At 46.4% G+C, this 26,665-nt stretch overlaps 1 protein-coding gene across 1 annotated transcript in view; it reads left to right on the forward strand.

The window, feature by feature from the left end:
* The window catches only part of MSH3 (mutS homolog 3), a 116,037-nt gene that overhangs the window by 75,552 nt on the left and 13,820 nt on the right, over positions 1 to 26,665 (forward strand). The window contains exons 18-21 of the mRNA XM_078771346.1: positions 6,461 to 6,572; positions 19,169 to 19,326; positions 21,257 to 21,443; positions 21,572 to 21,689. Coding sequence (XP_078627472.1) covers positions 6,461 to 6,572; positions 19,169 to 19,326; positions 21,257 to 21,443; positions 21,572 to 21,689 — 575 coding nt within the window. The remainder of the gene's footprint in view (positions 1 to 6,460; positions 6,573 to 19,168; positions 19,327 to 21,256; positions 21,444 to 21,571; positions 21,690 to 26,665) is intronic.

A 26,665-nucleotide genomic window follows, 5' to 3' on the forward strand; every position in this document is an offset into this window, starting at 1 on the left:
TACAACATTCAGTCATGTAAAAAAACTTGATAGGTAAAATTTTTGAAACTACCAAATTAATGTTTCAATGGCAACTATAGTTTATTTGGATTTCACAAGCATTGTGTGATGCACGACATCTTTCTTGTTTGTTTGTTTGTTAAAATACATTTCCAAACCCCTTGGCTTATTTCTCATAAAATTCCTGCACCACATTATTTCCACACCCGGAAGGTCAACATTCCAAAACAAACTTTCAATTTGTAATGGAATTGATGTAAAAACATGAAATAACGACCCTTTGGACGATCAAGTGTTGTACCTCAGGTGTCCCTCTTGGTGGGAAGATCTGTGGAGATTGGACTTGTTGTTTGATGGTATATGCTCCATCTGGAATCAAATCTCGCATTTAAATAGTTATTTTCCATAAGCAGAATGGAGCTTAATATACGAAGGGTCCACAGTCCCCGCGAGATTACACTGAGTGTAACGATTGGTCACACGAAAATGTACAACCTTAAGCAAGGATGAGGAGGTTTTTTGGTCCATCATTGCTGTCTTGCACTCTCTCGTTAATTTTTACTGCAGTTGTGTAAAGCAGAATGTTCTTGATGTTTTTAAAGTAACCCGATCTTGATCGGGTGGCTCAACATGCAGTTAATATTTGTCACTTTGTTGGGTAAATAGCATTGGTTTAATCACAATTGTTTGCTTCTTCCCATTAAATGGAAATGAAATCATTGACACATGTTTGACCATAAATATTTGTCATCAGTGTCTTCATAATCTATAGGGTGGAAACAAATGTACTTTTGAGCTTAAACCATTCGCAGGATCCTTTTATGTGCTTCTCTAAAATACCACTTTGGTTCACACTTCCTGGTAAACTTTAGTTTTACTTTCAGCTCAAAAGTTTTCAGTTGTTTCAGTTTCTCACTGCCAAACAGGAAATCAGAGCTGTCTCCCTTGACATATCACGTGCCTTCGATACGGTCTGGCACCCCACTCTGCTCACCAAACTCTCCTCCGATGGTATCCATGGAAACCTCCACGCATGGCTTGCAGACTTCCTTTCTGGTCACAGTCAACGTGTAATCCTGAATGGAATTCTCTCTTCTCCCCTTCCTGTTCAGGCTGGAGTTCCTCAAGGCAGTGTTCTGGGCCATGTGCTTTTTCTGGTCTTCATCAATGATCTCTCCAACTCTCTGGAAAATCTTCTCTATCTCTTTGCTGATGACTCAACTCTCTGCCGCTCCATATCCCAATCCTCAGATCGGCAGGCAGCAGCCTCTTCACTCTCTGCAGACCTGGACAATATCACAAACTGGTCAAACAAGTGGAACATGTCTTTCAATCCTGACAAATCTCACTCTCACTTTGTCTCTCCCAAAAGACCATCTGGACAACCCTCCCATCTACTTTGTGAATAATCCTCTTGAAGAAGTTCTGTCACTCAAGCTTTTGGGTCTCACTATCTGCCATGATCTTTCTTGGGAAACCACATTTCCAAGCTGGCCTCCAAAGCCAATCGCCGCCTGGGCATCCTCTGTCGTGTGAAGTCCTTTCTGGGCACTTCTGAGCTCCTCATCACATACAAAGCTTTCATCCGCAGCTCAATGGGATACTGCTCTCCCCTCTGGGCTGGTGCTCCTGCCTCACCCTAGCTCGGCTTCACACGGTTGAAACCAAAGCATTCCGAATCATTGCTGTGATACCTAGATCACACCTATATACACCTATACACCTATACAATCACACCTAGATCTGCTGTGATAAATCTGAAATAATCATCATTGGCCCAAAAACGCTCACCAAGTCCACCCATAACTTTGCCCTCAACATCGACGGTTTCCCAGTATCCACCTCCCCTCACATCCGGAATCTTGGCATCATCTTTGACCAAACCCTCTCCTTCGACAAATACACTAAACAGATCACAAAGACAGCCTTCTTTCACCTGAAAAACATCGCCCGTCTCCGTCCATCCCTCTCCTCCGTGGCTGCAGAAACCCTCATCCACGCCTTCATCACTTCCCGTCTGGACTACTGCAATAGCCTCCTTTATGGTTCACCCTCAACAATCACCAATAAACTCCAATACATTCAGAACTCCGCTGCCCGTCTACTCACCCATTCCCGGACCCGTGACCACATCACCCCCGTCCTTTACAAGCTTCACTGGCTCCCCATCTCCCAGAGAATCCAGTACAAAATCCTCCTCTTGACCTACAAAGCCCTTCATAACCTGGCCCCATCCTACCTGGCTGACCTCCTCTCCAGACACACTCCCACCCGCAACCTCCGCTCTGCTGGTACCAACCTCCTGACCCCCCCCCCCCCCCCCATCCGGACCAGAATTTAGATCCTGGGGGGACAGGGCCTTCTCCATCGCTGCTCCCACCCTCTGGAACTCGCTATCTCACACCATCAGAGACTCCTCCTCACTCACCACATTCAAAACATCACTCAAGACCCACCTGTTCAACACTGCATTCAACATTTAACCCACAGCATTTAACCCCTGACTATCTCCTCTCCTTCTCCCTCCTTTGTGCTTTGAATATTTCCCTATTGATTCTTCTTTTTTTTGCAATTGTTTTTATGTTTTGCTATGCATTATGTTTTGCACTCTGTCAAAGCGTCTTTGGGCTTCCTGAAAAGCGCTATCTATCTATAATTCCAGTAATCTCTGTCTGTACGTTTGTACGTTTGTACGTTTGTCTGTTTGTCTGTGACCGCTGTTTCTCGACAACTACCGGTCCGATATACTTGAAACTTGCCAGGTATATTGCTGGGGACCCGAGGATGTGCCTTTTCAAGGTTTGAAATTAATCGGACAAGTACTTACCGAGCTATGGCGATTTAGCCGTTCGCCGTTCGCTTTGCCGTTGCGAATGGACCAAACCATTCATGTAAATAGAGGGGGGGGGGGGGGGTTCTGTGGTCGTTCGCTTTGGCTTTGCGAATGGACCAAACCATTCATGTAAATAGAGGGGGGGGTTCTGTGGTCGTTCGCTTTGGCTTTGCGAATGGACCAAACCATTCATGTAAATAGAGGGGGGGGGTTCTGTGGTCGTTGCGAATGGACCAAACCATTCACATCGAATCATCGAATCACATCGAATGGACCAAACCGTTCGCTTTGGACCAAACCATTGCATGTAAATAGAGGGGGGGGTTCTGTGGTCGTTGCGAATGGACCAAACCATTCATGTTTTTTTTTTTGTTTTTTTTGGCAAGGAACGGGCACCCACGTACGGGCACGTCCTAGCTTATATATAGTACGGGCATGCCCTAGTATAAAATAAATGCATTATTATTATTATTATTATTATTATTGGAACCTCCCGCGATGAAGCTGATTCTGAGGGCCTTTCTCTCTCTCACCGCAGGCAAGTCAGTGGTCTTTCTGTCTTGTTCCGACTCCTCTTCTGGCTTGCTCCCCCTGTTCTGACTGTGCTCTGTCCCCCAAATATTCCTGCAGGACGCACAAGTTCTGCCAGCAATCCTCTTCTGGTGAAACTTCCAAAATCAAGACTCTCTGCCCACCTTCACTCCTTCATTCCTCTTTTCTCTCGCTTCTGGAACAAACTCCCTCACTCTCTTCATCCCACTCCTCCCTCCAGGTCTTTAAAACAGCTGTTCACCACCATCTCTTATTTTCCCCCATCCAAAACCTTGATCTTTTCTACCCCCGTTAAAACACCCCAAATCCGCCTCTTTAAATCCCCAACTTCTTTTCTTTTTTTTTCTTCTTTTTTTTGTATACAAGATCGAGGCTCGTGAAAGAGCTAACATTAATCACACAAAAAGACAAACCGACACACAAAACACAAAAAACAAGGGGAGCGGCAGACAAGATGGGGAGAGAGGGGGAAGGACACAAACACAACATTTGAGAGCAGGGACATCGGGAGGACTTGGGGGGAGGTGGGAGAGGAATAAAACATATGAACACTGCAAGGACTCTGGGGTGAATTACTGGGGGTAGAAAAGATCAAGGTTTTCGATGGGGGAAGATAAGAGATGGTGGTGAACAGCTGTTTTAAAGACCTGGAGGGAGGAGTGGGATTGAAGGGAGTGGGGGAGTTTGTTCCAGAGGCGGGAGAAAAGGGGAATGAAAGAGTGAAGGTGAGCAGAGAGCCTAGACTTTGGTAGTTTAACCATAAGAGGGTTGCAGGCAGATCTTGTGCGACCTGAAGGAATATTGGGGGGACAGAGCACAGAGAGAGCTGGGGGAGCAAGGCCGGAGAGGAGTCGGTAGAAGACAGAAAGACCACCAACCTGCCTGCGGTGATTGAATGAAAGGCCCTCGGAGTTGACTACATCGCAGGAGATTCCAATGATTCTGAAAGCTTTGGCCTCAACAGCGTGAAGCCGAGCAAGGTGTGAGGCAGGAGCACCAGCCCAGAGGGGGGAACAGTATTCCATTGAGCTGCGGATGAAAGCCTTGTATGTGGTGAGGAGCTCAGGTGTGCCAAGGAAGGACTTCGCACGACGGAGGATGCCCAGTCGGCGACTGGCTTTGGAGGCCAGCTTGGAAATGTGGTTTTCCCAAGAAAGATCATGGCAGATAGTGAGACCCAAAAGCTTGAGCGACAGAACTTCTTGGAGAGGATTGTTGAAAAAGTAGATGGGAGGGTTGTCCAGTCGGTCCTTTCGGAGAGACATTGTAAGAGTATGAGATTTGTCAGGATTGAAAGACATGTTCCACTTGTTTGACCAGTCTGTGATTTTGTCCAGGTCTGCAGAGAGTGAGGAGGCTGCAGACTGCCGATCTGAGGGATGAGGAATGGAGCGGCAGATAGTGGAGTCATCAGCAAAGAGATAGAGAGGATTTTCCAGAGAGTCGGAGAGGTCATTGATGAAGACCAGAAATAGCACAGGGCCCAGAACACTACCTTGGGGAACTCCAGCCAGAACAGGAAGGGAAGATGAGAGAAATCCATTTAGGGCCACACGTTGCCTACGACCAGAGAGGAAATCCACAAGCCATGAGTGGAGATTTCCCTGAATACCATAGGAGGTGAGTTTGGTGAGCAGAGCTGGGTGCCAGACCGTATCGAAGGCACGTGATATGTCAAGTGAGACAGCTCTGATTTCCTGTTTGGCATTGAGGACCTCCATCCATTGTTGAGACAGCAGAAGCAACATGTCCAGAGTAGAATGACCTGGTCTGAATCCAAATTGATGATCAGAGATCAAGCCATTGGAGAAGAGGAAGGATTTGATATCTGAAGCAATGATGGATTCCATGACTTTGCTGATAATTGGGAGCAGGCTGATTGGTCTGTATTTGCAAGGATCTGTTTTTGCACCTTTTTTGTGTAAAGCGGTAATGTTTGCTGATTTCCAAGATGCTGGCAGATGACCTTGAGCAAAGGAGAGGGTGAAAAGAACAGAGAGAGGGTGAGATAGAGCGGCAGAGCAGGATTTTAGGACCCGAGGGCTGATGCCATCTGGTCCAGTTGCAGAATCAGAGTCGAGGTTTGATAAAAACTTCTCCACCTTGTCAGGAGAGAAGGACACAGAGTCCAGGAGCAGTTGGGTTCGACTGGGAAAGGTGGGAACAGAGAGAGATGGGTTTGGGACACAAGAAGTCTTCTTTTCCTGAAAGTCTTAGAAGTGTTCATTTGCTTTATACTGTGTACGCCTCCCTCTTCCCCCAGACCTCCCCCTTCCACAGATCTACTGACATCCCTGTTCTCTTCTGTTGTTGTGCTTGTGTGCTTCCCTCTCTCCCCCTCTAGTCTCCTGCTCCCTTCGTTGCATGTTTTATGTGTCTGTGCATGTTTTCATGTTAAATGTATTAGCTCTTACACGAGCCTTGATTCTGTATACAAAAAAAAGAAAGCTGCTAATGATGGTGGACATTAATATTTAATTTCCTGTTAACAAAAGCTCATACATATTGCACGTCAAGTAATTATGATCATAGAAGGTGAAGATGAAATGCTGGAAAACTATGTGACATCGACCCTTTAATGGTCTTTGCAGGGTGACAATATGGCAGTCACGTATTTTCGATGGTATCGTTTGGTGTTTTCTTCATTACTGTTACACCCCCTCCATGTCTCAATGCTGAAGTTCATTTTTAAATGGAGAATGCTGGTGTTTACATTCACGTAAAGACTGGTTCTGTGCAGTCACCATCATTAAATTAATTTATCCTTTGCCAGAATGCTTTTTCAATTTATTTTTACATAGTGCACACCACCAAAGTGCACACCAAATGTGCAAAGTGCACAACTTTATTTTTACAAAGTGCACACCAAATGCACATTTTGCTGCTGATGTTGGCTATGGACACTTGGCGAGAAGGCAGTTGAGGTGAGAATATCTGCTTGTTCAAGCTGACTGTTTGTGCTGCCACCGGTAACACTGCTAGATGGTTGTGTCACAGGAATGTTGATGTGAATGTTTTTGATTTAAATTCCCTCATCTGCTTAAGGTTAGTACTTTTCTATTGTACCCTTCACAGGCCCAGCTTTGTTGAGAGGAGCCAGCTTGAAATAGAAAATGGCCGACATCCTGTTGTCGAACTGCTTATGCAGGAGCATAATCAGTTTGTCCCTAACAACACCAAGCTACGTGTAAGTATCATGTGGATGGATCATTATTAGATACATGTATAAGCTATTGGAAAAAAAATCTGCTTAATTATCAGGTTTGCTTTAAATCTGTCTATTTCCTTGTCTTTTGTGAAACATTGACATCTCTTTTCTCTTTCTTTAAAAATTCAGGAGTTGTTGGTCTCCTCTTTATATAGGGTGAGGTCCAATGGCACCAAGCTCAATCCCTGCATTGACCACGATCCTCCACTCCCCTCTGTCCTCAGCCAACTCTCTCCACCCTCCAACCACCCCCACCTTACTGATATCCCTCTTCACACAATCCTCCCATCTCAACCACGGTCTAATTCCTTTCCTCCTACCTTGTTCCCTCAACATATCTGCTCTCTTTGCCATTCTCTCTTCCCCCGTCTGCACCAAATGTCTGGCCCATCTCAGCCGGCATTTCACCAACCAATTGGAGATGGTTCACAAAAGTTAACCCACTGTTCAGAGTGATTCAGGGATTGAAGAGTCATAACCTTGACTCTGGACATTGTCCTGCTGAATCCAGTCGTAGGTCAAACAATGCTTTATTTTGGTGAGGCATCTCCCGTTTAAATTGTCTCATCTATCGGTGATATATTGACGACATATTCCTGACTACATTTAAAAACAGACAGATACATACTTGTGAATGTTTGAAGCCTCTCCTCAGCGAAAGACACATGAAAGCCCACTTGGAGTTTGCAAAAAAGCACCTCAAGGACTCTCAGACTGTGAGAAACAAGATTCTGTGGGCTTTCATGTGTCTTTCACTGAGGAGAGGCTTCCGTCTGGCCACTCTGCCATAAAGCCCAGATCGGTGGAGTGTTGCAGTGATGGTTGTCCTTCTGGAAGTTTCTCCCATCTCCACACAGGATCTCTGGAGCTCAGCCAGAGTGACCATCGGGTTCTTGGTCACCTCTCTTACCAAGGCCCTTCTCCCCCGATTGCTCAGTTTGGCTGGGCGGCCAGCTCTAGGAAGAGTCCTGGTTGTTCCAAACTTCTTCCATTTAAGAATTATGGAGGCCACTGTGCTCTTGGAGCCTTCAATACAACAACAGGCATTTTAAGGCCATTTTCCCTGCAAGAGTGGGGTTTAGCCATGCGATCCCCATGACAATCTTCTCCATTTTGCCCTATTCTTCTTGGTACCTTCAATGCAGCAGAATTTTTTTTGTGGGCTTCTCCAGATCTGTGCCTCGACACAATCCTGTCTCTGAGCTCTGCAGGCAGTTCCTTCGACGTCATGGCTTGGTTTTTGCTCTGATATGCATTGTCAGCTGAGAGACCTTATATAGACAGGTGTGTGCCTTTCCAAATCATGTCCAATCAATTGAATTTACCACAGGTGGACACCAATCAAGGTGTAGAAACATCTCAAAGATGATCAAGAGAAATTGGAGGCACCTGAGCTAAATTTCAAGTGTCATAGCAAAGGGTCTGAATACTTATGTGAATGTGATATTTCAGTTTTTTTCTTTTTCATAAATTTGCAAAACTTTCTAAAATCCTGTTTTCTCTTTGTCATTATGGGGTATTGAGTGTAGATTTATGAGGGAACAAATGGATTTAAACGATTTCAGCATAAGGCTGCAACATAACAAAATGTGAAAAAAGTGAAGGGGTCTGAATACTTTCTGAATGCACTGTATATGTATATACACACATAGGCTAACCCCCACTCTAGCAGGGAAAATGGCCTTAAAATGCCTGTTGTATGTAGATAGATGAGAATATATATATATATATATATATTGTTACGGACCGCGGATAAGATGTTGGTTTGCCGAGCGGATGGCACCGCGGCCGAACAGTTACCCCGACTAACCCGATTCCTGAACGTTGGCCGGATCGCGCCACAGATATTCAATGGGGAAAAGACTAAAGCGAAGGATGTGAAGAAGAAGGAAGACAAAGGGTAAGGAATACCAATATAATTTATTTACTATTTACAACCAAAAGTAACCAAGGAAGAAGGAAAGATAAGAAAATAATTTACAGAAGAATTCAGAGACACAGTGCAACGCTAGCTTACCTACAGTCTTAATTAACCCAGGGACAAGACACACAGAACAAACTCACGTACACAAAAGGATGGAAAGGCAGGAGGTGGATGGCTGGAGGGAGAGGAAGGTCCAACGGGTACTGCAGCACGATCGGCGCGTTTAGCAGCCGCCGTTCCTTCGCGGCCCTGCTCAAAACTGCCGTCCAGGCCCCAAGCTGCTGTTGTTGCTGCTGTGGCTGCTGCTGCGGCTGTGTGGACGTCGCGTGCTCTTTTCAGGACTCGTCTCTCTCGTCTTGTCAAAGCTCATCTGGTCCAACCACAGCACTCAACAACGTCCTTGCTTCTTGCGCGCGCGCTTTTATAGCGCCTCAGGCGATCAAGCCGCCGGCCTTTAGGACACGCCCCCCGGTGAGCTCGCGTCGGCCCTGATTGGTGGGCACAGGCCCTCTGACTCCACCCTTGATGACGATGGGCGGGCACGCCCTTCTTCCCCGAGCTGAGCACATGTTCGATGGTGGTTTTGGGGCGAAATCAGCAACCCACCGCTGTAACAAACCTGGCAAACTGCCCAGTGCAGTTGGCAATGGAGACTTGGAGGGGATGTAGCTGGAAATGGAGATTTTGGGAATGGGAATGAAAGGGGATCAATCTTGTTTCACTTGGTGCAATGGAGTGTCATCTTAATGGAAGACAAGGCCTTACCCTAATACACATAATAAGGAAATAAACTACTGAACAGGGATATTATAGTGTCCTTCATGTATGCTTTATGAAACTAACTACGGGAACGCCTTTTGACCTTTATACATAACTGGAGTAAGGAGGGTCCAGAATAAAGCAATAATAATAAAAAACACAATAAAAAAAACACAATGCTCATATCCATAACACTGCACCCTCCTCCTCTTAGGCACGTCCCGGGCCTATAACTTTAACTTAGTGTGACACGTAGGTGTAGTTCCCTCTACTTTTAACCTGACCCTGAGTGCGACAGTTTTAAAACATAAATACATATGTCCCGCTGCTCCATTGCACCCTGCCTAACAGACTCACGCCCACAGCTAACCGAATTGCGGAATGGTCTTCAAACTATACACTGACGGTGGGGAGCATTATTTACAATGACGTTACTTTTATTTACAAAACTAACCCAGGACCTGCGATTGTTATTTCTGGGGGGAGACAGTCTGCTCTGCATCAATGCACCATGAAAGCACCCAAAATGCACCAACACACCCTCAAGCACCAATCGGTGCACAGTCATCACTGTTCATGAATAAAAATAAAAACAACAACCCCTAACCCTGCTGGTGGTCTCTTGCTCTTCGACTCCCTCTGCTGGCTATTACTATTTTCCTGATGTTGTCATCTTCTTTGCTGGCGGCCTATTTGCACTATTAAAATGCACCCAACGTGTCCATTTTTATTTTCTTTATTTATGGCCCACAGGGCCGACTACGTGTGGTTCACCTGTGGGGCATCGGTGCCCTGTGGCCAAGGTCCGCCAGCAAGATTTCGGGCCTTCATGGCCGGTTCCAGCAGAGGGGCCATGCCCCAACCCATGGGGTCCATAAGTGGTGCTCAGCCACAGATGTGTGGTCCATAATGTGGTGCATCGATGCAGACAGCTGGTTCTGGGAGTTCCGGGCGCACAATGGCGGACTCACGCACGCTCCCCTCGGCGCCCAGTGGCGCACAGGTCCTCATGTGGGAGACAAAGGGGGGAAAGACAGATGAGCGAGGGGTAAGGTCACAAGGGTACACATCAATCAAGGCAATGCAAGGCGAAGTGCGTACGGAGAGCGAAGTGAGAAAACTCGTCCCTACCGTACGTCACCCCCCTGTCACCTACTCTACCCTTGCCCTTACCCCATATTTACAAAAATCTACACAATTACAAATTCGTCACTACTGTCACGTCTTCCCCATATTTCTTCAATTCCAAATTCGTCTCCACAATCCCTCTATCCAAAATTTGCCATCACCCAATTCATCATCAATCCTCATAAGGAGGAAGAGATGGAACATCAAGCACAATGTCACACCCACGTCATGATGCATCTCACATTCCAAACATCTGCACAATAAAAATAATAAAAACAACCTGGCATGGTGTGGAGGTACGTCATCTCAGGTGAGTGGATGTAGATGGTGCAAGGAGATTTTCATCCTAACTACTTTCAAAATGACATTAACACACTTTACACTACCCGGGGTCTTTCCCTGCCATCCATTGGCCACTTACACTATGGGTTCTAAAAACCAATTCCCATTGACCAAACTGTGGTGCTTCTCAATTTGGGGTCTCACTCCCCCGATTCATCTCCCTGTGCCCTTGCACAATTTCTGGGCTGGGTCGTGCAGCTCTCCCAGCAGGTCTACCCACCTGCACACCTCCACCACTGTAGTTGCCTCCGAGCTTACCTGCTCCTCACCTAATCTATCTAACTGGGGAAGGCCCCTCCTGGCTCTGTCACCCCACTCGGTGCCCTCTGGCACTGGGCTACCCGGGTCCGTCCTCCGGATCCTCGGGCCCCATCCACAACAACTCTACCGGCTCCCAGAGCCCACCTGCGGCCTCACCTGGCCGACATCCTCACAGTGGTGGAGTGCCCAAACCAACTACCCCCACTAATAGGCTACATGCCCAGCCATTTCCACAACACTAATGCACCCATCCAAATACCATTCTTTCACCCGCACCACAGATGCCAATATCCAACCACAATTTACCTATACCCTCTACCTAACACACTACCCTCCCCGGGTATTCGTGATGGGGGTCCATCCTTCCCCCATTCACACCTTCGCACCATCCAATCCACTCCATAGTTTCCACCATACTCACTCCACGACCATCCATTCCAATACTCCATATATTCCACACTCCATGTATTCCACACTCCATGAATTTCACACAACCATTCTCCATACACCTGTTGTTGCACACCTGTGCAATCTCACCTGGTGCCACCTGCACCCTCCTTCCTTCCTGGACCATTTGGTCAACACAACACACATCACCATCACTCCCTCATACACTGCTCCGTCCACCTGTTCAGTTGCACACCTGTGCAATCACACTACAACTCACAATCATTTACTCATACCCTGCTCAATACACTTTCGATCCTCACACACACGGCATCATCTCATCTAACTACTCCCCTCTGGAACTTGCGCTTCCCAGTCGTCCCTTTAAACTATTGCGCTCCCTTGTCATTATCATCCACTCTAATCTACCTGCGCCCCCACTACAGGTATCAGTCACTACCTAACCTTAACGTTACCTAAGGTCATCTTCTAGGTCCCTACACATTATCCAAACCCTCCCTCGGCGAGCGTACACTGCCATAAACCCCATAAACTAGTGCTCCTTTGCCCCCGCTGTGAGAGATGGCAGAGTTGCCATCCCATCACATCGGGTATCACTCCCACTACCAATTTTTCTCGTCCAAATTCAACAAATCAAAAATATGCCAATCATTCTACCAATCATCAAATTTTGCTTTTCTAATTTCGGGTCCAAAACACTGTCAGTATCATCATCATCACAGTCCGCTTTATCTGAGCCTCGGTGCGTCGTCACATCATTAAAACTCGGCTTCGCAAAGCCGAGCAATGAATTCGGGTGGTTTGGTCGCCTTGGTTGGATCCGTCCGGCATTCACGACTCTGGGGAGGAGGCATGCTCGGGCCGAGGTTCCACGCATCATCGCGGCTCGGTACCTTGCGGTCCCGGGCCCGATGGCTGAGGCTCGCCCGTTCGGAACCCCGTCCCCACGAGGGGGCACCGTTCCGCTTCCTCCCACTCGCCCTTGAACCGGACCGGTCGCCTCGCCCGACAAGGCCCGGACTCGACCGTGCAGGGCGGGGCCAAGCCCGAATCGGCAACGACGCTTTGAAGAGAAGCGACGCAGTATCGATCCGCGCCGGGCCTGGCATCCAACAAAGCGCACCGCGCCCCGAGTGCTCGCATCGGCTATCCGTCGCCCTAGCTGCTAACCCGGTCAACGTCGATGCCTCACTTGCATACGCGACCCGTTTCACACTCACAAAACCTGGCGTTCCAACGCCTCCAGTGCATCCCACACACTCCGTCCATTCCACCAACGCACTCCCTGTTACACACCACACCTCTCGCGCACACTCTTGCGCACACTCGCCGTTCGCACACCTCGGTCCACACCTCTCCTCCGTTACGTCCTCCGTAACACTCACCATGGGCGTGCACTCTTGCATCCACCCACTACCGCGCTCCGATGTGCTCCCTCGCACTCGCGCTACCACCAACTCAGGTGTGCTTCCTCGCACACGTTCCACCACCACCTTACTCTCCGTGTCACACTCACCCTCGCACGTACACTCCGTATCGCTCTCACTCCCTGTCACACTCCGTACACCCCGACGTGCATTCTCGCTCGCACTCGGTATCACTCCCACACTTTATAACACGCTCACTCTTTGACGCACACTTTTTCCTCACACGCGTGCCATTTTTACTCACACGGGACCCTTCATCAATGCCCGGGTGCCATATCGATCCCAATCGCGCGACGATTCTCTTCGCACCAAACCCCCTCTTACAAAATCTCCCGGCACCACATGCAGCCCGTCTCACCTTCGGGGTTCTTCTTCCTCCCTGCACCAAAACCTGCAAATCTTTATAAGGATTAGCAAGTACGGCATCAGGATGTGCATTTAGACTTTGAGCAATTTCCATTCCTTCCTCCGATTGTTGCTTTTTTAAGTCCCCGGTCTCTCCAATTTCAACTATACCCATAATTTCTTTGTTCACCTCGACGACCGCTGGCTTTAATAAAATCCCCTCTACCTCAGCGGTCGCCGGCTGCCCCAAACCCCGTGTCGTGATTTCTACCCCCGTCATTTTACCCGCGCTTTCCTCCGCTTGGCTCAACCAGCGCTTCTCGACCCGCGTTACCTCCTCGTGCACCCCTGGGACCTGCTCGCTCAACCTGCGGTCTCTGTCCCTCTCCAACCCCTCATTAATTTCTTTGGCTTGGCCAACCATGCCCCCAGTTTGTCCCCTAATCTGCTTCCGAATCCCTCAAATTTGCGTTCGAGTCCCTTCAATTTGCTTCCGAGTCCCTCCAATTTGCTTCCGAGACCCTCAAATTTATTTCCCAACTGTTCGCTGGTACCCCTCGCTTCATCCCTCATTGCCCCCATCATTCTGTTTTCCATTTTTTCACTATCAGCCCTCGCTTCGTCCCTCATTGCCCCCATTTTGGCTTCTAGCCCCATATTCGCCATTAGTATGGCTGCATTAATCTGCGCCATGAGGTCCCGCACATCAATCCCTCCCACTTGTGCGGCGGGCGCGGCCGCCGTAGCCATGTGCGAGGCGCCATTTTGCGCGCCTGGCACCTCCTCAACCACCTCCTCATTGCCCTCCTCCATTTCTTCCCTCTGATCCTGAGTTACCCCTAACCCCTCCTCTAGTTCCCCCACCAGCATCCGATCGCCTTGACTAGCCATGGCGCGATTTCAAAATTCGGGTTTTTCTTTAAAACAAATCAAATTTCAGCAGCTCGTAATTTTGAGTGCGTTAAGCGCGCTTCGGGTCCGACCCCGCTCCCGAGACCAATTGTTACGGCCAATAGTACAATTGGTGTTCCAAAATTTGGGCTAAATAAATTTAGTCCCAGGTTCGAATCCCAACTCCTGACTACCAATTGTTACGGACCGCGGATAAGATGTTGGTTTGCCAAGCGGATGGCACCGCGGCCGAAGAGTTACCCCGACTAACCCGATTCCTGAACATTGGCCGGATCGCGCCACAGATATTCAATGGGGAAAAGACTAAAGCGAAGGATGTGAAGAAGAAGGAAGACAAAGGGTAAGGAATACCAATATAATTTATTTACTATTTACAACCAAAAGTAACCAAGGAAGAAGGAAAGATAAGAAAATAATTTACAGAAGAATTCAGAGACAGTGCAACGCTAGCTTACCTACAGTCTTAATTAACCCAGGGACAAGACACACAGAACAAACTCACGTACACAAAAGGATGGAAAGGCAGGAGGTGGATGGCTGGAGGGAGAGGAAGGTCCAACGGGTACTGCAGCACGATCGGCGCGTTTAGCAGCCGCCGTTCCTTCGCGGCCCTGCTCAAAACTGCCGTCCAGGCCCCAAGCTGCTGTTGTTGCTGCTGTGGCTGCTGCTGCTGCTGCGGCTGTGTGGACGTGCGTGCTCTTTTCAGGACTCGTCTCTCTCATCTTGTCAAAGCTCATCTGGTCCAACCACAGCACTCAACAACGTCCTTGCTTCTTGCGCGCGCGCTTTTATAGCGCCTCAGGCAATCAAGCCGTCGGCCTTTAGGACACGCCCCCCGGTGAGCTCGCGTCGGCCCTGATTGGTGGGCACAGGCCCTCTGACTCCACCCTTGATGACCCGCGGGCACGCCCTTCTTCCCCGAGCTGAGCACATGTTTGATGGTGGTTTTGGGGCGAAATCAGCAACCCACCGCTGTAACAAACCTGGCAAACTGCCCAGTGCAGTTGGCAATGGAGACTTGGAGGGGATGTAGCTGGAAATGGAGATTTTGGGAATGGGAATGAAAGGGGATCGATCTTGTTTCACTTGGTGCAATGGAGTGTCATCTTAATGGAAGACAAGGCCTTACCCTAATACACATAATAAGGAAATAAACTACTGAACAGGGATATTATAGTGTCCTTCATGTATGCTCTATGGAACTAACTACGGGAACGCCCTTTGACCTTTATACATAACTGGAGTAAGGAGGGTCCAGAATAAAGCAATAATAATAAAAAAACAATAAAAAAAACACAATCCTCATATATATATATATATATATCGGGCCATCGGGAAGAAGACTACATTTTCACGATGAAGCCTGTTTTTGTATTAATTAAATAAGCTTGTTAATGATCATCAAAAGGGGTGTTTTGACATACCCAAACACCGAGTTTTCATTCCTGCATTCCCTTCGAGTTTGATAAGTATACATGCAAAGTTTGGGACCACTCAGTTTCATGGTTCTGGAGTTATGGAAGAGACACACATCTTGTTTTTTCATTTCTGTTCCTCACAATTCTGTCTCTCTCTTATTCACACACACATTCACATACACGAGCCTTGATTCTGTATACAAAAAAAATAAAATAAAAAAAAAAACACACACACACACACACACACACACACACACGGTCAAAAGTTTTAGAACGCCTCAATTTTTCCAGTTTTTATTGAAATTTAAGCAATTCAAGTCCAGTGAATAACCTGAAATGGTACAAAGAATATGAATATTGATCCATATTTGAAATGGTACAAAGGTAAGCAGTAAACTGCTCGAGGTAAAAAAAAAAAAGTTTAGGTTAGCAAAAACGGGAAAATAATGTAAATTGCACAGTTATATTGTAAAAAAAAGGCCTTCTTCAGGGAACAAGTAATGGGTTAACAACTTACAGCTGTTCTGCAGCAATGTAAGTAAATTAAGCCTTGAAAGTTGATGCAAACAATTCCTACAGGTGTTCCAACCTCTGCTGATTACTTGATTAAAACCCCCTGTCTGTATAAAAGCAGTATTGGAACAGACTGTTATTACACCCTCTGAAGCATTATTTGGACAATATTGCACTGCAGGAACTAGTATATTGGAAACTGGAGGAAACTCTGACAGGAAGAGGTCTGGCAGACCCAAAGCCACAACAGAATCAGAAGACAAGTTTCTGAGCGTCAACAGCTTGCGTGATAGGCGGCTCACAAGACAACAGCTTCAAGCACAGCTTAACACTGTTCGAAGTAAGCAAGTCTCAGTTTCAACTGTGAAGAGAAGACTTCGAGCTGCAGGTTTGACAGGTCGAGTGGCAGTTAGAAAGCCATTACTAAGATGGTAAAATAAGAAAAAGAGACTTGCCTGGGCCATGAAGCACCGCCAGTGGACTACTGAAGACTGGAAGAAGGTCTAATGGACCGATTAATCAAAATTTGAAATCTTTGGTTCATCATGCAGGGTTTTTGTATGCCGTCGAGTAGGCGAAAGGATGGTTCCTCAGTGTTAGTGATGGTCTGGGGCGTCATGGTCTGGGGCATCAGAAAGGATGGTAAAAACACCAACTGTCAAACATGGAGGAGGAAGCGTGATGGTCTGGGGCTCTTTTGCTGGATCCAGAGTCGGCGACTTGCACAGAGTGACTGGCACCCTGAACCAAAAGGGCTTCCACAGCATTTTGCAGCGCCATGCAATACCCTCTGGTATACGCCTGGTTGGTCAGGGATTCATCTGACAGCAAGATAATGACCCGAAACACACCTCCAGGCTATGTCAAAACTACCTTCGAGGAAAAGAACAAGACATTAGGCTTCAAATCATGGAATGGCCAGCACAGTCTCCAGACTTAAACCCCATCGAGCTGGTTTGGGATGAGCTGGACAGAAGGGTGAAAGCAAAGCAACCTACAAGTGCAACACATTTGTGGGAACTTCTGCAACGGTGTTGGGAAGAACTTCCCGAACAATATTTGATTTCCATTGAAGAAAGAATGCCACGAGTGTGTTCGCCGGTTATATCTGCAAAAGGTGGTTACTTTGCTGAGTCAAATATTTAAACTAAATTTTGTTTAACAAAATGATTCTATGATATCTTTTTTATCTCCAAATGTTTATTTGTTCTATGTTTAATTTCAGAGTACATTGAGACATTAAACTGCGTAAATTTCAATAAAAACTGCAAAAATTGAGGTGTTCTAAAACTTTTGACCAGTAGTGTATATGCACATATATACAAATATACACATACATGCACACACATATATATATACACACACACACATATATATGCACATATATACACACATATACACACATATATATGCACACGTATACACATACATACATACATACATACATACATACATACATACATACATACATACATACATACATACACACACATAGGCACGACCATCAGTCAACTCATCAATGCAACATAATTTATTCCAACTTTACTCGCTATAGGATTTAATGTATTTTCATATATTTATAACTTTCCTTACACCTGGTGGAAAGATGAAACATGCCTTACATGCCTTAAGCAAGAGGCGACTAACAGGGTTGGCGGCAGGAAGGGCATCCGGCCATAAAACATTGCTTCAAAAAGGGGACCACGGTGCCTGAAAAAGGCCAACCCCTGCTCTGCAGGGAAAAATGGCCTCTAAAGGTGGTTCTTTTCTTTGTTTCTATAACTTTTCTTGCACACTCCATGACATGATAATATCATTAAATGATGCACATCTTACCATAGATAACCTTAGATAAGGTAAGATGTGCATTACATGATGCACAGCACGACCACACCACCTACCTCTGGATCATACTGTATGGTATTTCGAATGCTCAAACTGTCATTTATAACAATTTTTTGCATGCATGTCTCCTAGCATCCACTAATTCCTAGCAACATTGATTTGTAGTATATTTAATTATTATTTACTGTAGTATTGTATTTACATAAATATCTCCTGAATAATATTTTTACTATTCGTATTGTATTTTACTAATTCGATTTGGTGTCGTTTTGTGAAAATAAAGAAAACTTGTTTTAATCTGCCAACTGTAGCTCCTTGTGCTAGCATACGTCTGACTCGTTGTTGTAATCTATTGACAAGTTCAGAGCTGTGTGTAGTTTCTCTCACAGTCCTAATTATTTCACCTGCAACCGTACCATAAAATAGCTTTTTAGGAATGTTGCTGTCTAAGAAAGGCATTCGGACAATGTGAAATGGCAAAGCATCTCGTTTATCAAATAATTTGGTGTGAAATTTATTATTATGGATATCGATTGATAATTGTAAAAAGGAAACTGAAGTGGAAGTTTGGTTTTCCTTTTTTAATTCAAGTTATTTTGGATATATATATCATCGTGTTCTAGACCCAATCAAACTCGTACAGAAACAAATTTGCAAAGAAAGAGGCCGGATCTGAACCCATGGGTATGCCCACTGTCTGCTGGAGTATCTTGGAATCTGAACCTATGGGTATGCCCACTGTCTGCTGGAGTATCTTGGTATCTGAACCCATGGGTATGCACACTGTCTGCTGGAGTATCTTGGTATCTGAACCCATGGGTATGCACACTGTCTGCTGGAGTATCTTGGTATCTGAACCCATGGGTATGCCCACTGTCTGCTGTAGTATCTTGGAATCTGAACCCATGGGTATGCCCACTGTCTGTTGTAGTATCTTGGTATCTGAACCCATGGGTATGCCCACTGTCTGCTGGAGTATCTTGGGATCTGAACCTATGGGTATGCCCACTGTCTGCTGGAGTATCTTGTTGCCAAATGTAAATAAACTGTTGTTTAGGAGAAATCTAATACTTTGTTTACTTTTTGACAAACTGCATAAATATCAGATATCAGTGTGACTATATCAGATGACTGATGATATCAGTTAGCACACACACACACACACACACACACACACACACACACACACACTGCTTTTTATTATTATAGATGCATAACATGACCTTTCGACACTGTAGGACAAAAGTACCTTGCTCATTAGCTCTATATTGTTTTTTTTGTTTTTTTTTCCAGGCTGATGGACGTCGGGTTATGATTGTGACAGGCCCTAACATGGGTGGCAAGAGTTCCTACATTCGTCAAGTCGCTCTCATTGCCATCATGGCACAAATGGGTAGTTTTGTGCCTGCAGAGAATGCCCACTTGGGAATACTACGTGCCATCCACACTCGGTATGCTTTGGGTTTGGGTGACTACACTTATGCACAGACAGCTTGCAGGTTAGTTCAGGCCTATCAGACCGGAAGGGAAAAACAGCCATGGAGACACACAAAGGAGTCAGGGACATCCTGTGGGACAAATAATTTGATTATGTAGATGCTATCCGATTTATCAGCAGCAACCTGGATTGAGAGATCTGTCAGGTTGGAGTGGAGGCCTTGTATGTTTGAGGTCCACACAGTTAGGGACAGGGGAAGAGGTGCTGTTGGCAGTGTGCAGGAATGTGGAGAGGGGGTGTGGGAGCTTTGAGAGGGGGGAGATGAGAAAAAGTGGGATGGGGCATGGATAGGGTGGGGTTGAAGGAGGTGTGGTGGAGGAGCTGGGAGGGGGCAGTACAGAGTGGTGGACGTTGGGATGAAGGGGGAAGTTGGTTGGGGTGAGGTGAGGGGGAACATGGGATGGGGGTAGTGTGATGGGGAAGATTTGAGAGGGTTGGGTGAGGGGAATGCAGAAAGTGGGGGGTTGGGGAGGGCATGAGGCGGAGGAGTGCTGAAGAGGGGTACATGGAGAAGGGGTGAGGTAGTGTCAGTGTAAGTGTGCAGGAGATGACCAAGTTGTGTGTACTGACATGGAGCCATTTGACACCATTAATGGACCCTGGTGTTGGGCTAGCGGCTAGGGTGCCGGCTTAGGATCCTAGGATCCTGGGTTCGAATCCCGGTCGATTGCTGAATTAACGCCAGGGGGGTTGACTCAGCCTGTCATCCTTCCGAGGTCGGCAACTTGAGTACCAGTCACTGGTAATTCCCTGTTTGTCGTTAAAAAAAAAAGGCGGCAAAAAGGGTTGGCGTCAGGAAGGGCATCCGGCCGTAAAACATTGCTTCAAAAAGGGGACCGAAAAACAACAACAACCACGGTTCCCGAAAAAGGCCAACCCCCGCTTTGCGGGGAAAAATGGCCTCTAAAGGTGGTTTATTTAATGGAGGTAAAGGAGAATTTGATGGTCGTGTGCAGGCAATCTCTGCAAACTTGACTTCTCGTGATTCCCAATTTAGATATACAAAGAGAACCTCATAGGAGGGGCAAAATTAGCATGTTGTTGAAGGCATGGAGGAAAGTATTCCTGTAGGTATTGGGGGGACAGTCGATGGACCAGCGTTTGTGAGTTAGATATGTTTAGTAAGGAAATTTTGTGAAGAAGAAGAGGAATAGATAATGTCGAAGAAGGATGACATAGGTTCCTCATGGAAAAACAAGGTAAATGAAGCATTTTAAATCATTATTAATAGCTTCGAAAGTAAGAAGTAGTGAAATTGTTTTTGCAGTGAAATTTTTTTTTTAAGCAAGGAGCTGGAATAAGATGAATTTGAGGAGTGTGAAACGACAACACTTGGGATAAAGTAAATGGAACCAGGCACGTGGCATCAGCGCAGAGACTCCCACTAGCTGAGGCCTTGGCGAGTAGGCAAGACATTGACAGGGACCCAAATTAGACAATACACCACATTTATGGTGTATTGTTATGGTCAAATATAAATAAGTTATGGTCAAATATAAAATAAATATTTATAAGTCAAATATAAAATAAATAAGTTATGGTCAAACACAAAAAATTGGATTAAAACCCAAACAACAATACAGGGGTGTAAATATAACAAAAATACACGATGGATTTGGTTCGGAAAGCATAGCTTTGATGAACGAGAAGGAGGCACTGCACGATCCACAATCAATCTGCTCAGACCCCAGAATCGGAGAAATAATTTTGTCTACTAATGTCCTTTAAATTTACTTAAAAGTGCACTAATGTCTTTCTCCTGTTCATGGGGGGCAGGGGGGGGAGCAATAGTGTTCACATGGAATTGTAACTCTCAGTATTTGAAACTTCATGGGTTTCACTTTATAATGAGGTTAAGTCTTGTTCATTGTCATTTTCTGAAGGATGGGAGCCTCAGATGACATTTACCATGGACGCAGCACGTTCATGGAGGAGCTAACGGAGGCATCGGCCATATTACGAGCAGCCAGTCACGACTCTCTTGTGATTCTGGATGAACTGGGGCGGGGGACGAGCACCCATGATGGGGTGGCAATCGCATGTGCCACGCTTGAGTATTTCGTCTGTGAGGTGGGTATCATGCCGTGCTCTGCTCGCAATTGCTTTCATTTTAGTTTCCGTGATGTTCACCCCATCCCGTCCCCCTAGCTTTCTTGCACCATGTTGCGATCATTATTGGGTTCGTTTTTTGTGTTCAGGTGAAATGTCTCACTTTATTTGTCACACATTATCCATTGGCATGTGATCTGGAGAAACAATATCCTGGCATCGTTTCCAACTATCACATGTCCTTCTTCATGCATGACTCAACTGAGGGTGAGTTCGTTCATTCATTTGTTATCTTTCTTTTCAGGGCTGACAGGATGGCCTGGGGTACGCACACTCGCCTCTAAGCTGTCTAGACTGGGTTAGAATCTCGATCCAGCTATAAACTCTCAGTTCGGTGTTTCACAGGTAGGGTGATTCATCAATGTGTGTGCCATCCCTCGGATGGACGTTAAAGCGGGAGTCCCATCTGCCAGCATGGGTTGGTGGACGTTAAAGATCACATGGTGTCCTTCACAAAGAGTAGGCAAGTATCACCGGCACCATGGCCAAATTCCAAATTCCTGCCCTAACTAGGCGAACTTCAGGCCTGACCAGGCCGGTTCGTGAAAGACTTGGGCCAAGCTTCCCTCGGCCGACCCCACAAGGTGGGATAATAGTGGCCGTTAAACAGCAATAATAGACTAGAACTGCGAGCAGTGATGATAGGCTTCCAGGTAAAAAGACCGCCATACTTCCTGACTGGTGACATCATCATTTCAATAAATTTTCCTCATCGGTAGTTGATCATATATGTAAATTTGGTTTTGGATCGTTTAAGCGGTTCTGGAGTTATGGATTTTCAAATTATTTTCCTTAAATCCAAGATGGCCACCATACCATGTGACTGATGATGTCATAGTTTTTTTTAAATCCTTATGTGTAATCAATCATACGCATGAAGTTTCAGATTGATCCGTTGTGTGGTTCTGGAGATATGGAGTTTCAAATACTTTCTCCTTAAATCCAAGATGGTCGCCAAACCACGTGACTGATGATGTCATAGTGCAGAAGCATTTTTCCTCATGGGGAGTTGATCGTCCGTATGAAATTTCATATTGATCCGTTCAGCAGTTCTGGAGAAAAAGATGTTTAAAGGTTTTTCTTAAATCCAAGATGGCCACCATTTAACGTGACTGATGTTATAATTTACAAATATTTTTTGCCACATCAGTAAATGCATGTCTGAGATCATGTTTGACATTTTGCATTGATCCGTTAAGAGGTATTCTGGTGAAGATTATTTAATTTTTTTCCCTTAAATTCAAAATGGTGGCCAAACCACATGACCGATGACATCATAGTTTGCAAATATTTTCCCCCATCGGAATGTAAACATGTCTGAAGTTTCGTATCGATCGGATAAGTTCCCATTCCCATTTGTATTTTCGTTAAAACTGTATTTATTTATGGTGTTGTACGTATATTGTGTCCCGACGAAGATTTTTCGGTGCAAATCTTTCATACCTGTATTGAAAATCGTGTTAATTCGTGTCGTGTCTTGAGGCCTTGTACAGTGTGCACTGTACAACCTTGAGGCTTTGTTTTTCTCTCAGCGGTCCGTCGTTTGTGATCCAATAACTTTCGTTCTCTGTATTCCCAGTCTTTTCACCCATAGCCTACTTCCTTGTGTAAATCTCAACTCAAAAAAACAAAAACAAAAAAACAAAAAAAAAAAACATTTCCTTCTCTGTTCTCATTCGTTTTTTCATTCTTATTCGTTCGTTCGTTCTTCGACCACGTGTTTCTCCCCCATTTCCCCAGATAGTTTTCACTCATTAACCTTCAATGTTTACACTTTCCCCTCAAGTTATGTATTCCGTCATATTTTATAACACCTTTTTCTTCTTCTTCTTTAAAAGGCTGCTTTCGACTTGCTCACCAAATCAATTCATCCCAAAAAAAATATCCATCTCCTATAGTGCCTTTTTTCTACATTCCCTAAACTCTCCTGCACTCCATCCTCCATCCAGCGTCCTTAAACGTATTTTTAACTCAAAGGTCACAAGAAACTCATTTTGCAATAAATGTTCGTTTCCCATAAATCGTACACTTTCAAAAATCCAATCTCACCCCTCCCCTCCAAATCTTCCCCATAACCCCTCCCCTCCAAATCTTCCCCATCACCCCTCCCCTCCAAATCTTCCCCATCACCCATCCCTTTCAAATCTCCCCCCTTTCCCCCTCCCTCCTAAACTACCCCCTCACCCCTCCCCGCCAAGACGCCCCCTCGCCCCTCCCCTCCTAGACTCCTGCCTCACCCCTCCCCTCCAAATCTCCCCCATATCCCATCCCTTTCAAATCCCTCCCCTTGTCCCTTCCCTCCCAAACTCCCCCCTCACCCCTCCCCTTCAAATCTCCCCACCCTCATTGCTTCTCAATTTCCCCCCTCTCACTCCCCCTCCTCAAAGCGTCCTCCCCGCTTCTTCCCCCTTCAAACTCTCACCTCCATCTCCCCCAACCTTCTGCCTCGCTCTTCCCCCTCCTCAAATAACACCTCATTGTGGCTCACCCAATCACCATCAAACCTTTTGTCCGCCCCATCCTTCCCTTTCTCCGAGCTATTCTGAAATCTCTGACACACCTTCAACAGCTCTCCCTACCTCTTCCACCTCTTCCACATCTTACCCTACCCCTCCTCCCCCCTGTTCTGTATCTGATGCTCCCCCTTCCTCTTCATTAACGGTATGGACCTCAAACATCCGGGGCCTTCGTTCAAACTTAACTGATCTCTCCATACAGGTTGCTTCTGTCAAACCAGACGTGATCTGCTTAACAGAAACTTTCCTCCTTTATGATGTCTCTGATTCCATAGTATCTCTCCCGGGCTACTCCCTCCTCCGGTATGATAGACCTGAGCCTCGTCCTGGAGGCGGGGTTGCTATCTTTATCAAAAACTCTCTTCCTCACTCGCCCTGCACTGCACTCTCTCCACCTCACCCCCAGGAATACCTCTGGCTACGGCTTCCCCTTCGCTCCCACCTCTTGTTCATATGTGTGTTGTACCGTCCACCAAACAGTGATGACTCCATCTACATCTCGCTGTCTGATGATATGGACCAACTTCTATCTACTCATCCCAACTCTCTCTTCCTCATATGTGGTGATTTCAACTGTCATCATGCCAGTTGGCTGGGTGTGGGTACCTCTCTCACCAGCCATGGCTCCTCAGCAAAGGACTTCTGCGACTCACTGGGACTGACACAATCTGTCAATTTCCCGACCCGGATCTCAGTCAACGGAACATCTTCTCTTCTGGACTTGGTTATGACTAACTTCCCTGAAAATGTCTGCTGCTCTTCTTCTGCTCCGATCGGATCATCTGATCATGTCCTTGTTAAAGTGGACATCTCTCTGACCATCCTCAGGGAGCCTGCTCAGCGTCGACGAGTCTGGCATTTCACTCAGGCCAACTGGCACGGTCTTCAAGCAGCCATCAATCATCTGGACTGGTCTCCCATCTCTACCACCTCTGACATCAACTCATCCTGGGAATTCTTCCAAAGTAAATTGCTCTCTCTCATGCACAGATTTATCCCATCCCGTCTTCAGTTGTCATACCCTTCCTCCCGTCCATGGTACACGGAATCTTGTGGTGAGGCTGTTTCCCAGAAACAACTTGCCTTCGTCTCCTGGAAAGCAAATCCAACGGAAGGAAATCTCATTTCCTTTCACAAAGCCCGAAACAAGTGTGTGTCCACCCTCAGGAGAGCCAGGAAACAATATCTCTCCGTTCTCAAGACCGAACTCTCTTATCTGTCTCCCTCTTCCAAATCCTGGTGGCGTCTGGTCAAATCCGTTTCTGGTGTTTGTTCCCCCTCCATCCCCTCCCTTACCTCAAACGGCTACACAGCTGACTCCGCACGTGAAAAAGCTGAATGCCTCAACTCTGTGTTTGCCTCTAAATCTTGTGTCCCAAACCCATCCCTCTCTGTACCCACCATACCCAGTCGTACCCTGCTGCTCCTGGACTCCGTGTCCTTTCCTCCTGACAAGGTGGAAAAGTTTCTGTCAACCCTCGACTCTGATTCTGCAACTGGACCCGACGGCATCAGCCCACGGGTCCTAAAATCCTGCTCTGCTGCTCTATCTCACCCTCTCTCTGTTCTCTTCACCCTCTCTTTTGTTCAAGGTAAACTGCCATCTGCTTGGAAATCAGCCAACATCACCGCTTTGCACAAAAAAGGTGCAAAAACAGATCCTAGCAACTACAGACCAATCAGCCTTCTCCCAATTATCAGCAAAGTCATGGAATCCATCATTGCTTCGGATATGAAATCTTTCCTCTTCTCCAATGGCTTGATCTCTGATCATCAATTTGGTTTCAGACCAGGTCACTCTACTCTGGACATGCTGCTTCTGCTGTCTCAACAATGGATGGAGGTCCTCAATGCCAAACAGGAAATTAGAGCTGTCTCCCTCGACATATCACGTGCCTTCGACACGGTCTGGCACCCCGCTCTGCTCACCAAACTCTCCTCCTTTGGTATCCATGGAAATCTCCACGCATGGCTGGCGGACTTCCTCTCTAGTCGTCGTCAACGTGTGGCCCTGAATGGGTTTCTCTCATCTCCTCTTCCTGTTCAGGCTGGAGTTCCCCAAGGCAGTGTTCTGGGCCCCGTGCTTTTTCTGGTCTTCATCAATGATCTCTCTGACTCTCTCGAAAATCCTCTCTATCTCTTTGCTGATGACTCCACTCTCTGCTGCTCCATTCCTCTTCCCTCAGATCGGCAGTCTGCTGCCTCCTCACTCTCTGAAGACCTGGACAAAATCACAGACTGGTCAAACAAGTGGAACATGTCTTTCAATCCTGACAAATCTCACACTCTTACTATGTCTCTCCGAAAAGATCGACTGGACAACCCTCCCATCTACTTTCTCAACAATCCTCTCCAAGAAGTTCTGTCGCTCAAGATTTTGGGTCTCACTATCTGCCATGATCTTTCTTGGGAAAACCACATTTCCAAGCTGGCCTCCAAAGCCAGTCGCCGACTGGGCATCCTCCGTCGTGCGAAGTCCTTCCTCGGCACACCTGAGCTCCTCACCACATACAAGGCTTTCATCCGCAGCTCAATGGAATACTGTTCTCCCCTATGGGCCGGTGCTCCTGCCTCACACCTAGCTCGGCTTCACGCTGTTGAAACCAAAGCTTTCAGAATTATTGGAATCTCCCGCGATGAAGCTATCTCTGAGGGCCTTTCACTCAC

Source organism: Myxine glutinosa, chromosome 2, assembly GCF_964187855.1.
Source record: "Myxine glutinosa chromosome 2, kmMyxGlut1.1, whole genome shotgun sequence".
NCBI classification, from domain to species: Eukaryota; Metazoa; Chordata; class Myxini; order Myxiniformes; family Myxinidae; genus Myxine; species Myxine glutinosa.